General features: G+C 29.2%; 2 protein-coding genes and 1 pseudogene across 2 annotated transcripts; all 3 read left to right on the top strand.

The window, feature by feature from the left end:
- Positions 1-1,257: 1,257 nt before the first annotated feature.
- On the top strand, positions 1,258-2,082 carry LOC129884461 (auxin-responsive protein SAUR50-like). Its single transcript, XM_055958757.1, has one exon. The coding sequence runs from the start codon at positions 1,423-1,425 to the stop codon at positions 1,726-1,728; it is 306 nt and encodes a 101-aa protein (XP_055814732.1). The 5' UTR covers positions 1,258-1,422; the 3' UTR covers positions 1,729-2,082.
- A 6,128-nt stretch (positions 2,083-8,210) lies between these two features.
- On the top strand, positions 8,211-8,937 carry LOC129884462 (auxin-responsive protein SAUR50-like). Its single transcript, XM_055958759.1, has one exon. It carries the CDS (start codon positions 8,275-8,277, stop codon positions 8,590-8,592), a length of 318 nt encoding a protein of 105 aa, XP_055814734.1. The 5' UTR covers positions 8,211-8,274; the 3' UTR covers positions 8,593-8,937.
- Positions 8,938-11,404: 2,467 nt separating this feature from the next.
- On the top strand, positions 11,405-11,696 carry LOC129887439 (auxin-responsive protein SAUR50-like; annotated as a pseudogene).
- The last annotated feature ends 2,196 nt before the right edge of the window (positions 11,697-13,892 follow it).

Below are 13,892 nucleotides of genomic sequence, written 5' to 3' on the forward strand. Positions count from 1 at the left end.
TTTTCATCAACAATTGCATCACAAAAATGCTTTCCTTTTTAAAAATCATCAACAATCCCAGGCTGGATTTAAACTTGTGATTTAACAACTCGAATTGAAACATATTAATCACCGAACTGTCTATTGGAAGTTGGAACAAAGAACATCATGTGTTGTCAACATATTTCCCCTAATTAAGAGACCATACATGGAAAGACTAGCTAATTGAGTTGGACAAATCACAATAATTACAACGCAATATAATTCCGCCGATTTAGCTTCCAGGAAGTTATGAACAAATAAAGTATTTAGACTATCATTTGATATTTGTAATAACTTACAAAATCCTAGATTAGGATATATAAATTTTTCTAATAAAATTTTTAATATTGATCTAAAATGTCCGTGGAATGTTCGAAATTCTGAACGGCACAACTAGTGAAAATTTCTAATATAATTCAAACTTGGAATATTATGCGGCGGAAAAAATCAAAAATCAAAAGGTATCTCTAGGGAATAAGCTTTTCTTTATATTTCTATCTCAAATAAGAGAATCAAAGAAAACCAGAAACCAAACATTCATAAAAAACCAAACACTGCTATTCGCTAAAGTAAGGTTTCGTATTTCGTACTTGTCAGTACCACATTATTGCTCCTCCGTGATTTCTCTGCTCTGCCATTTCGTCATGTTCAAATCTCACTCTTTTTTTTTCGAGCTAAATTAGGTATAATTCAATTATTTTACCGTATATTTGTTGCCAATTGTTTATATCAAATTATATATTATGGTGGAACAAATAATATTATTTTGCCTTTATAAATTGTTAATCCAAAGAAACTAAAACATAGAAAGAAAAAATAAATAAATTTTTTGAAAGCCTTGATAAAATTAGTAGAAATGGACGCAGCCTAACCCAATAAATACATGAGCAATCTCAATTTAATTTATAATTTGATCATTAAATCCTCCGTTTCAATTTATATGTCATCATTTTTCTTCATTTTTTAAATCATTCCAAAAAGAAATTACACATTTTTTTATATTTAATAATAATTTAATTTTAAAAATTTTATTTTAATATTAATAAAATAAAATAATTTATAATCATACAAATATTTATAATTTATTTTAAAATATATATTTTTTATTTTTAAATTTCATGGTTAATCAAATATTCTAAAGGGAGTTTGCCATTATTAGAACCAACATAGAGTTGTAAAATCCTATGGGCAATAGGCCCCATGTTGTCCTATTTCCTCTAATCCACAACTCTCAACATACCCCACACCTCACCCTAATAGGAAAAAAAATAATTGGGGTCTTCCTTCATAAATAGTAGCTTCATATTCCTCTATTCGATACACCACCTCCCTCAAAGCAAATCACAATACATTAGTCTTTCTTCATATTTAATTTCTTCCATAAAATACCATACCAAAATTATGGGCATCAGAAAATCAAACAAGCTTCCACAAGTTGTACTTTTGAAGCAAATTTTGAAAAAGTGTTCGAGTTTGGTTAAGAAGCACGAACACCAACTTCCATTTGACGTGCCCAAAGGTCATTTTCCAGTTTACGTGGGAGAGAATCGTACTCGATACATCGTACCTATTTCTTGCTTGACTCATCCCGGGTTTCAATGCCTCCTTCGTTGCTCCGAGGAAGAATTTGGGTTCGATCATGACATGGGCCTCACAATTCCTTGTGAAGAATTCATTTTTCAATCACTAACTTCCATGCTGAGATAGTTAATTTTGATTTAAGTGAAGAAGGATGTGTTCAAGATGAAGCAATTTAATCTTTTTTTATAACATCTTTCTTCACTTTTTTTTTAAAAAATTGTGAGTTTCTTCTAACCCTGACCTAGGAATCACATGGATATTAGTAAAAAATTTTTATGGGTTAGTTGGAATCTTTTTCCTTGCAGTGGAGTTCTTGAGCACCCTGTGACTGTGAGAGAAGTGAACTGAATGTTTCACAATCAATTTAATTTGCCATTTTGTATACAAATCTCTCTGTATTTTTACTGCATCATTATGAATTTTTTAAATCCAATTGAGCATAATTGAAATTGGTAATATTGAGTAAAAGCAATGATATGAAATTATGAAAGACATAATGTTAAGTATTTTCTATTTGTGTGTTTGGTATCCGACTAATTTGTATTCGGCCCAAAAACGTTTTAGTTTGGGGGTCTTTACTAAAGGTGACTCTATTTCTAATTTGAATTTAAATTTGAGACCTTTAATTAAGAATAAAATGGTATTACCAACAAATCACAACACTTGATGTTGAAAATTAATGTTTTTGGACTAGTGTTATGAACTGATCCGGATCTAGAGGACCAACTATGATTTCAGATAAACTTAATATGAGTAGCTTTTACCTAGAGTTTATCAGAAAATCTAATAAATATTTTACTCTGAACCTAATTATAATTATAGTACTAACTTGAGATCTATATAGTAAGCCTCTAAGCGATAAGCTTCAAATCAAATCATCAATCCGCCTATGGCTTAGGACCAGCTCTTAATAATTAATGAACCGGATATGTAATTAGGGACGGTTTGATTATCCCTTTGATTTAACTATGGTTACTTTAATAAGTTGTATCCTTTCTAGCTCTCTTTTATGTAGGAGAATTTTAACAAGTATTAAATTAACCTAATTTAATTTAGCATTAATAATTAGTCAGCTAAATTTGTATGAATATGCATGCGCTGTCTGGGGTCTATAAAACAGTTCCTATTTATAGCTTGTACACCTCTGTTGCTGATTACATGCAATTTAGAATTTAAAGTTATTAAGTGCTAAATATATTTATTGATTAAATTAACTTTAGTCTTCAAATCAAATTGTTCATTCAGTCATTATGACAAATCAATCGATAGAAAATTCATTCCCTATAGTATATTTGATTGAGATCATAAAATGAACAAAGTTAAAACTTTCAATAATATTACTATTACACATGATATCCTTATCCTTAAATTCGAACAAATTTGAAGTGGTGAAGTTCAATACACCATGAGTATATTTCCCGGAAACTTCCTATTTTATCAGATTCGTGTTTGTGGGGCCTCTATTCTCTTAAGCTCTCATATTTCTTATCTATGATGTCTAATGTGGTACACTACATATATTATAAACCGACCAACTAATATGGCATCTTCATGTTGGATCGTTTATCATAAAACTCGAATGTAGCGATTGATTTTTTGAATTTAAAATTTATGAATTCTGAATTCTAATCCATTGAAGTTAAAGGGATTTGTCCAAAATTATTCAGTCTCGGAAACATGTATCATAAACGATATATTAGAGATCTTAACAAAATTTAAAGTTTATGGATTTTGGACTGACGATCGAGGAGCCTTCTTTTCTTTCTGGCTACTGCATTAGAAGTAATTCTTGGATTTTTGAAATTTAGTATAAAAGAATGGTCCATTTGGATATCAAATTAGACCCATTTTGAGCTTTTGATTTTAACTCCCCTCAAATCCTTGACCTCAACTTTTATCATTTTTAGAAACTATATTAAGATCAAAATATCAGGAAGCATGGTCCTGGAAGTGGGGTAGTGTATTTATTTATTTATTTTCATTTAATTATAGGACCATCTAAAATTTGAGGCTAAAAATTAGAGCATATGAATGACAGAGTGAAGTAAAGATGGCAGTTTCATCAACTTTCAAGTAAGCTCTTGAGTCTTGATGTTGATATCACACAGGGCCACCGTATTGTCTTTACTACAACTATTCGTATATTTTAGTAGGCCCGTTCTGACATGAAATCAAATTGGTTTGAAATTAATCACTCTTTTTTTTCTTCTTTTTTTTAGAATTTGATATTCAAAATTAATTTTTTTCTAAATATCATAAATAAACATTGATTTCAAATCCAAACTTTATATTTAAGCTCTAAATTATACTGTCAAACGCCTACAAAAACATATTTGATCTTGAAGAGTAACATGGCCTCCATGTGTTATGGGTCACCATCATACAACCCATAGATGATATTTGGAGCCACAGTCTATTTGAGTAATAAAGAGATGAAATTGACATAAATAAATCATATTTTAGAATGTAACTAATATAGATTTAGTGTATTTTTTCCGTTATATCATTTACGGATGATCCTAATATGACACAGGTTTATGTTATTTATTTATTTAATATAAAATTCATACCACGGGGCATTCTCCGTGCTTTGATGAGTACAAGAACCACCTACTTTTTCTTATTCTTCCCCAAAATATATATATATATATATATATTACTACAGGATTGGGTGTGAATGTAAACATCAATTTCTTAAGGTTTTGAAAATATACACACACATATTTAAACAAACAAATTAAAAGCAATCGATCGGAAGTTCCCCTCATTCAACATATGAAATATTCGCATTTCTTATTTAGTTGTGATTCATAAGTTCAAAGCACGGGATTACACTTATCATTTAATGACAAGCTCAATGTGATTATATTGAAATCCTAAAGTACCACCACGAACACTGTCACCTGCCTCTTGTGGTGTAGTTAACTAACTATATAGAATTAAGGGATTCATGTTTAACTACTCAAATAGTTATAGATGTTCATACAATAAAATGAGCTGCAGAGTATTTTTTCCCTCATCATCTTTAGTTTTCTTCACTAATTCACACTCATATTTTTCTTACTTCATGCACCTACTACTCTCTTTCTTGCATGAGTATTTCACTCTTTTCATCGGTGAAAAAATCACGTATAATTTAATATTTTCTCTGTCCCATTTTATATGATATAATTTGAATTTATTTATATGTATTTTAAATTTATAAATTATTGATTCATCTGATTTTTAGTATTTTTTATGCCATTTATAAATATGTAAATTATATTTCAAAACTCTTAAAGATTAATATATATCCAAATGCACAATCAAATTAAAGAAGTTTAACTCTCGATATTGGAACTATGTCATATATTCCAAGAAGAAGAAAGCAAAATAGAAAACAGGAAACGCCTTCCTTCAACTGCTTTTTCTACTTTGACAATAAAATTGCTCTGTTTTTTTTTTCGGTTGAAAAATTGCTCATGTTAATTAGTGAAGATTACTCAATTGCTATTCCCAATTATAAGGATTCTAATATTAGAGGATATTCCTACTTATTTAGTGCATAGTTAGATTATATACATTAGATTCATGTAAAATCCTGCAAGATCTGTTCGTTTTTTTTTCTTTTTTCATAATTAATAGATAGTCAGAACTTCATCTGAGCATGTATATATATATATATATATATTCCACTGAGAGGTTCATTGTAGATCATAAAATGTTGAAGAAATAATAAGATTTTCTTGTCTCCTAGATCGAAAAATAAAAAAATAAGCATGTATTTATCAGGGCAGATTTGGTAAATGGTTGTTATTTGTTAAGATATGACATTTGATTTTAATTCAACCTTCTTTGTGCCGAGACCTAATTGGAACGTTGATCGAGACTCCAAGCGGAAATGGACCTTACTTGATATCATGTACGAAAATGAATCTTGAGTCTTATTCAACCCAAAATAAATTGAAGGATTGCCAAGTCCATGTATTTTTGCCTAGACCATGTATTTTTGTTTTTAAAAATGAGTAAATGTGTATTTAATTTAGTTTGGAACTCCATTATTCCAATTATTATTGTATATTACCTTAAGATGGTCGTAGAAATTTCTAAATTTAAAATTTTAAATTTGTCCATATTTATTAAATACAATATAGCCATCTAATTAAAATCTTGAATAAACTATCCTTATTTATTCTTGATTGTGTTGTACTTATGTAAGAAAGGAACACGTCAATAAGGAGATTGATAGGTATGTATGTGGATCTATTTCTCAGCCTTAGAACATGCAAACAATTGCTAGTGTCTCTAACTACCCTCTTCTTTTTTCATAATAGAGCCAAAGGCTTTGTTTGGGAATTTTAATTAGTTCTGTGGTGATCAAATTGGACTTTGGATATATATGGGGCTCAAACTTGTCTGTCTTGGACCACTTTGAAGAAGGAAATCCCAATCTCAATATATATATATATATATATATATACCAAGGAATGTGACAAGATGAATAGAATATATGATCTATTCTTTATTAAAGATTTGATGAGGTTAACTAATTCCTATGATGAAAGGAAAAACTTCTAGCAGGTAGCGTTTTAAACTGTGAGAACTAAATTATTTGGATTAATAGGTTCTATATACGGGATAATTTAACCCCAAGAAGAAAACAAATAACCCCAATATAAGGAGAATCTTAATTAATAGCATAGTTGATTGGCTACAATTTTTCTTAACTTTATTGATTAGGTTCGATTCCTCACTTATAATTCTCTATTAAATTTTTTTAGTATTTTTGCTCGACATTTCTTCTAAATAAATAAACAATATATGTAGCTACAAAAAGAGTAATTGATTTAATAAAGAATTCGTAATTTACTGTGGAAAACCTAAAAAGATGCATCAAAAGAGTAAAAATAGAGATCAATCAATGGTCAAAGACTCAAAATATCACCGTTTTATCATAGTAATATGACATCGTATAAAATTTGAATATGTTGTACTTCTCCATAACCTAATGCCATTTCACATGAACATCAATAACAAATATAGTAACAAAGACCGTTAGCCGAAGCCTCAAGAACATGTCATGAGAAAGGAAATTGTTTTTTATGGACCAATTCAAAAGAATCAGTTACCTTGGTAGTTGGAATTGGTTAAAAATTTACACACTTACACGGAAAATCTTGGCTAACTAAGGTCTGAAAGATTCTTGAGAAATTAAAAAAAAAGAAAAGAATATAGGAGGGGAAAAATCAAAAGAAATCTCTAGGATACTGTGAAACTGTCAATAACGATGTAAGTAACGGCTAATGTAACATATTGGTCAAACCTGCAAAATAATCTTTTATTTGTACTTTACGAGACTAGTGCACATGCCTTTCTCATCAACTTTATACATTTCTTTTTATCTCAAATAAGAGAATCAAAGAAAACCACAAAACAAACACTATTCGAAAAAAGTAAGGTTCTTTTTTCCTACTGCTCAGTGTACAACTTTATTGCTCCTCCGTGATTTCCTTACTCTATCTTGCGGACTTCGTTTAATAACGTGTATAAGAATAGTGTTGGTATGATATATTAATAATATTAATATTAATTATATTAAAATTATTTTTTATTCAATTTAGTGTATTAAAAATTATATGAATTACATAATTTTTGAGTTTTCGTGTATAGAGACACTAAAAGTACTTCAAATGTAATTAGTAGTACCACATCGGTAGGTGGGTATACAATAAGTGGAGTAATTTTTAGGATCGAGTAACTAATCTTAATGTATATCTTTATCATTAGAAAATAAAAAACCCTTCTAAGCGGGAAGTGTAGAAAATAATTTATTCATAAATATCTAAATATTATCTACAATTCTTGAAAATAGCTAATACCAATAGTAAGATTGATAGAACACCTCAATTCAAATTAATTGGAATCTCAATCATAAATAAAATATACCCATATATAAACAGACTGAAGGTGTATTCTTTTGAAAAAGAAAATGAGCAGAAGTGTTGAGACAGAATGTTGGAAATAGAAACAAGTATCATTAATACTTTTGTTGTTGAAACTTGTAACCTTCCTAGATCAGTGAAAGCCATGTTTGGAAAAAAAAATCAATTCTTTTACTCTTTTTTTTCAAATATCAATTTGGTTATAAAAAAAAATTTGGTTTCCTATCTGGTGTTCGGTTACCCACAATGGAGTCCGATTAAATTTAAATTTGCAGCAAAAAATCTCATATTGAGAGGTAAAATGCTTTCTAACAGAGGCGATTCTGTACCTAAGGAGACTCAAACACAAAACCTCTAATTAAGAATGAAGAAATACTTGCCACTTCGTCACAATCTTTTTTTTTTTGGGTTGAATTTGGTTAATTAATGAGAAGGGTCCTCATTGCCATAATGAGAACCAACATAGAATCCTAAAACCCAATGGGCTTTGGCCCCCACTTTGTCCACAACTCCTCTTATTCACTTGCCCCAAAACACCCGTGTTCTGTCCTTTGCCCCTTCACACCCCACACCACTTTTACCCCTTACCCCACTCACCCCACCAAAAGAAAAAAAATTAATTTTTTTAAAAAGATTATGGTCTTTTCTCCATAAATAGATTCACATTCTTCTATTCCAAACACCACATCCTTCTTCTACCAAAAGCTCTCAACTTTCTTTAATTTAAATTTTTTCAAGAAAATAATTAAGTATGGCTATTAGAAAATCAAACAAGATGCCACAAGCAGCAATCTTGAAGCAAATTCTAAAAAGGTGTTCGAGTTTGGGTAAGAAAAACAGCTATAACGACGAAGACCACCTTCCAATTGACGTGCCCAAAGGTCATTTTGCAGTTTACGTTGGAGAAAATCGTACTCGATACATTGTACCTATTTCTTTTTTGACTCATCCCGAGTTTCAATGCCTCCTTCGACAAGCAGAAGAAGAATTTGGCTTCGATCATGATATGGGAATTACAATTCCATGCGAAGAAGTTGTTTTTCAGTCACTAACTTCAATGCTCCGGTAAAACAAAATAATAGAATACATTAAATTCTCGTACGCCGAGGTCTGGTAAAAGAAATTAAAAAGGTGAATAGTAGGTGTGGAGTGAAAGATGGGCTAGCTCAAGATGAAGCAATTTGATGTTTTTTGCTTCTCTTTTTTTTTTTTTAACATCCATTAAATTTTTCACTCTATTTTTTTTTTTTTTTTGTAATTTTCCACTAACCCTGACCTAAGAACTACAAGATATTATTAGTAGTGGTTTTTATGGGTCAGAATCAGATTTGTAAACAAATCTTGGAAAATTTTCCTTGCAGTGGTGTTTTTTAGCACCCTGTGAGAGCAGTTAATTGAATGTCTCTCAATCTAATTACTTTGCCATTTTCCATACAAATGCCTCTCATTATATTTTTCATCTTCATTTTGTTTTGAAAAATTCAAATTGGACTCATTGAATTCAATGGTTTTAATCTAATAAAAATAGAACTGGGGGAATAAAATAATTGACGGAAATATCAATGTAGGGTGAACGAATTACAATAGTTATTTAAGTAGGTGCCATATAGAATAGTGCATTTACCATTTCTTTACGGAAAAATTATAAATTTTCTTATTGAAGTTGTATCGAAAAGACAGTTACACACTTAAACTATCATGGCGATTTATTACACATTTCAAATTATCTAAACGTGAAATTATTACACACCTAAACGCATAATACCACTCTCATAATATGTGATATATTAAACTCGCTGTCACGTGGCACCACGTAGGTCAAATCATTTCGTGAATTGAATTTTACTTGACTGTCTACGGTTTCATTGCATGTGCTCGGGTAGAAGTTTTGCATAAATATATCGTCAAATAATTTGAAAAATAAGTAATTAATATTGAACGCAAAATAGAAAAAATAAATTCGTAATATGTTATATAAGTGACAAGTAAAAGCTAAAATATATTTTTAAAATATTTGTACAATAAAAGTGAGGAAAGAAAGAGTACGTACTCCCTCTGTTCTTATTTACTTGTTAAATATTTTTTAATTTAATTTTTTTTCTTGTCAATTTTCACAAATCAGGAAAGGATAATTTTTTTTCTTTCTATTATATCCTCAATTTATTAACGTTGAATTAGAGCCCGTTGAAATTGACTTATAAGCTGTTTTCAGCATTTTGAGTGTTTAGCTGACCAACTTAAAGTCATTTTGTACCTGCTTATTTTTTTTAATTTATAAATTACTTAAAATAAATCCATCCAAATAGGCTATTAATGTCTTTGAAAAATATAGTGAGTAAATGTGTTTAAAACTCTATCAATTAATAGGGGTAAAATGGTAAACTCAATATAAAAATCATTATTTTTTTAATAAGTGTGTCAAAATTAAAATTTGACAATTAAAAAAAAACAAAGGGAGTAATACATACTATTCTAGTTCCTGCATTGTTTATTTGTTTAAAACCAACCTAGTTCCCACATTATTGGTCATAGGAATATTACCAGAGCTAGATAGGATCGAGAGTGTTCATCCAAACTTTCTATGATAGACAATTACATTATTTATTATTTATATATATAATTAAATTTATTTATGTATTTAACTTCTTCGTACATTTAATTTTTTAAATTTTGAAACCCTAGTAAAAATCTGATTTCGCCGGTGTATGTGAATATGGGGCAAAAAGATCTGTTGAGTCTTAAGTAAATTATTAGGGACTTTGATTAGGTCTAAAATAATTTAGTTATCGGTCTGATTATGATTTTAAAAATGTTGGGAGCGGCGAGCGGTTATTAAAATATTCAAAAATAAATTCTTTAATATACAGATCTTTGGCTATCACACTAACATTTTTTTAGAAAAAAAAATACTAATCAAAATAAGGACAAATACTTCTTAGTCATCGATTTTATCGTATATACTATGATTACTAATTACTAATAATGATTCCGTACAGTGAACTCCCCTTAATATTCCAAGTGTAAACAAGTTGGTACTTTGGTGAAAGAGAAACAAATATTATTATACATGGAATCATATTATATTCCAAGTGCGTTCGAATTTATTTACCGAAAAAAGTTAAATGCCTTTTTTGTCGCTTCTTAAACATCTAATTTCCTCTGCACTTCCTGTTCTGCAAGAATAACACATCGATTAATTAAAATATTAGTAGTTAACACCACCTATAATTTATATTTTTTGTTCGATGTCTAAAATTTATATTTTAATTTCGACTAAATTTGAATCGCGCTAAAAATTCATTTGAAAGTGATGTTTAGAATCTTCTCCATACATAATCTTGTTTATTTCTTTTTACATATACCGTTGGTTTTTTTTTCAGAATTTAATTAATGTTCATCTTTAGTTGTAGTCGCACAATTAGGTCAACATCGAGAAATACGACCTAATGAATTTGCTCTAACTTTCAACTACTTCACCTGGAAATTACTCCACTCCCCAAAGCTTGACTAGGACCAGTATTCTTTAAGGGTCCTTAAGTACGTGGGATAAAATAAAATATTTCAGGATAAATTATACCATCAATTAAATAAAATAATATAAATTTTATCTCAAATTTAATCATACAATATTCACCTTATTTAGTCTTTATCTGTGTACCAAGCGACTCCTCGAGTCTTGACCAAAAATACCTAACTGTACTATTTCAACTTGTTTGATAAAACAAAAAACACTAGAATTATATACATCACCAAAATTAAGTGATTTAATTAATTAATTAATTAATTTTGTAATTCTTTCTCCCAAACACTACATCATCTTTTCTTTTTCTCTCAAAGCAAAAATTAAAACTCTTAACTCTCTTTAAATTTCTTATACAAAAATGACCATTAATAGAAAATCAAACAAACTACCACAAGCTGCAATTTTGAAGCAAATTCTTAAAAGATGTTCGAGCTGGAGTTTCAATTGATGAACCAAAAGGACATTTTGCGATTTACGTGGGCAAACATCTAACCCGATACATCGTACCTATTTCTATTCTAACTCATCCCATTTTTAATGTCTTCTCCAACGTGCCGAGGAAGAATTTTGGATTTGATCACAATATGGGCATCACCATTCCTTGCGAAGAAGTCGTTTTCCAATCATTAATAACTTCTGATGTAAATTAATGCTTATCATAGAAATTTACATGTAATTATTTCATGTGTGACCTGATTACGTAAATATTACTTTTTATATCATCGGACATAATTCATAAAACGTAAACTCTTCGCATATTATAGTAGTACATTTTATCTTTTGGATTTGAGAATATTTTCTCAAAATAAAATTTAATAAATTCTAAATACTTTATTTCAAAATTTTCGTCAAGAATCTAACAGTTCACAATATTCAAATTAATTAATATAGCTTTTATGTAGGGACAAAATTACACCAACAACGGATTAGATCGATATTTTCAACAACTTCAACAGTTGTCATTACGACTTTCAATATATAACCTCTTAGATCAGATTATGCTATTATTGTTATTTATTAAGTGTCATCTCTTTGCTCAAATTAAGTAATTAATCGGAAGTTTTTCCGTTGTGAATGAACTGGAGATCACACTATTTGCCACATTTTAACTTAACTCAATAATTTGATGGGTCACTACCCAACTCATTAAACTTGGATGGATTGGATAAATCACTAAAAAATTGACTAATTACTTTCTCTGTCTCAATTTACGTTATTTATTTCTCTTTTTAGTCTATCATATCAAAAGAATTTCATATTCTCTTATTTAAAAATAATTTCACTTTAATTTTTCATATTATCTTTAATAAGATAATTTATCATCATACAAATATATATGACTAATTTTAAATCGCAAGTTTCGAATTATTTTAAAAAATCTTTCTTAAATATTGTGCCAGTCAAACACCAGTCGACACAAATTGGGACAGAAGACTAACAACAAACGATAGTAAAATCACACAAATTGAACTTGCAAATCACATAGCAAGCAATCATGCAAGCACGTAACGTCTATCACGGCATGCATGAATTGAATAATATATGTGAATTCTTGAAGAATATAATAAATTAAACCCCATATAAAATATGAGCTAGCTAATATATAGCTTATTCATGACCCTTGAGGACCAGCACAATAATAGCTAGCTAGTTGGTCCTAACCTCTTTTTGGGTCATTACCTCTTTTTGTTTCAGCCACAAAAGCTTTCTGACAGTGTCAACTCCTTTTTCACAGCATAAATACAACTGCAAATTAATTATTTTGCCTTCATGTTGTGCCCACAAAAATTAAATATATGTGTGGGAATGAATTATATCCTCTTTTGAGCTTCAACAACTATTTATTTCTACTGACCAGTTTTAATTTTATGTTGCTTCTCATCTTCATCACAAACTACCCATCTTCCTCTTAAAAATATCTTCCCTAACATCATCAATGACATAGGCAAACGGAACTGGTGGATTCAACTGAACTCAATATTTTTATACATTGACATATATGTGAATACTCATGAAATTTCAACGAATATTTAAATCGGAACTCATATATATCTAAAAAGCACAATGAGATTAATGTTAAAGTCGATCTAAATCTTAAATATGCCTCTGATCGATCAATGCATGCATGTCCCTCTTTCTTCTTCATCATTCATTTATTCTATTTCCTTTTCTCCCTAACTTACCGTACTTGATTTATTGTTTGGGTCCAAATAGTTAAGGCTAATTATTGCTAGTAATATTTTTGAATTTGTAGTACGTACTTCAGCTGGCAGATAAAAGGTCCTTATCTCTCAATAAACAAAATGTTAAGAACGATAAAACATTCGAGCCTATATAAATTATAAAGTGAGATAAAAGTGGCTTCTCATTGGATAAAAAAGGAAAGAAAAATGTAGGTGCTACTTTTATATAGGTCATTCAATGTAGGTGAGATAGAAAAAGAGTAATAAAGAAACAATTTTAGTGATGTTTACTTATTGAATTTTTGTGACCTATCTCATTTTAAAATATATTAATATTTTAAAGATTTTTTAAGTTTATTTAATTATATCTTCAATGTGCAAAATAAAACATTAGAATAACATATGGGAGTAATTTAGAGCTCAATAGCATTGTTCAAAGAATGTATTTATCTCTTAAATTAATTAATTGAATATATATGAGATGCTCAAATCGCACAATTATACAAATATTGTGCGTGAATCGAATTGTATAGCGAAATATACAAACACTATAAATTGTATAGCGAATTATAAAAACGCTGAGCATGAATTGTATAGTGAAATATAAAAACGTTGTATAAAAATTGTGAATTGTATAGCGAATTATACAAACGTATACAAATG

Source organism: Solanum dulcamara, chromosome 4 (assembly GCF_947179165.1).
Source record: "Solanum dulcamara chromosome 4, daSolDulc1.2, whole genome shotgun sequence".
Classification (NCBI taxonomy): Eukaryota; Viridiplantae; Streptophyta; class Magnoliopsida; order Solanales; family Solanaceae; genus Solanum; species Solanum dulcamara.

Bases quoted from the DNA above. Each gene is read 5' to 3' on its own strand.
- LOC129884461 (XM_055958757.1), top strand. From the start codon at position 1,423: ATGGGCATCAGAAAATCAAACAAGCTTCCACAAGTTGTACTTTTGAAG.
- LOC129884462 (XM_055958759.1), top strand. From the start codon at position 8,275: ATGGCTATTAGAAAATCAAACAAGATGCCACAAGCAGCAATCTTGAAG.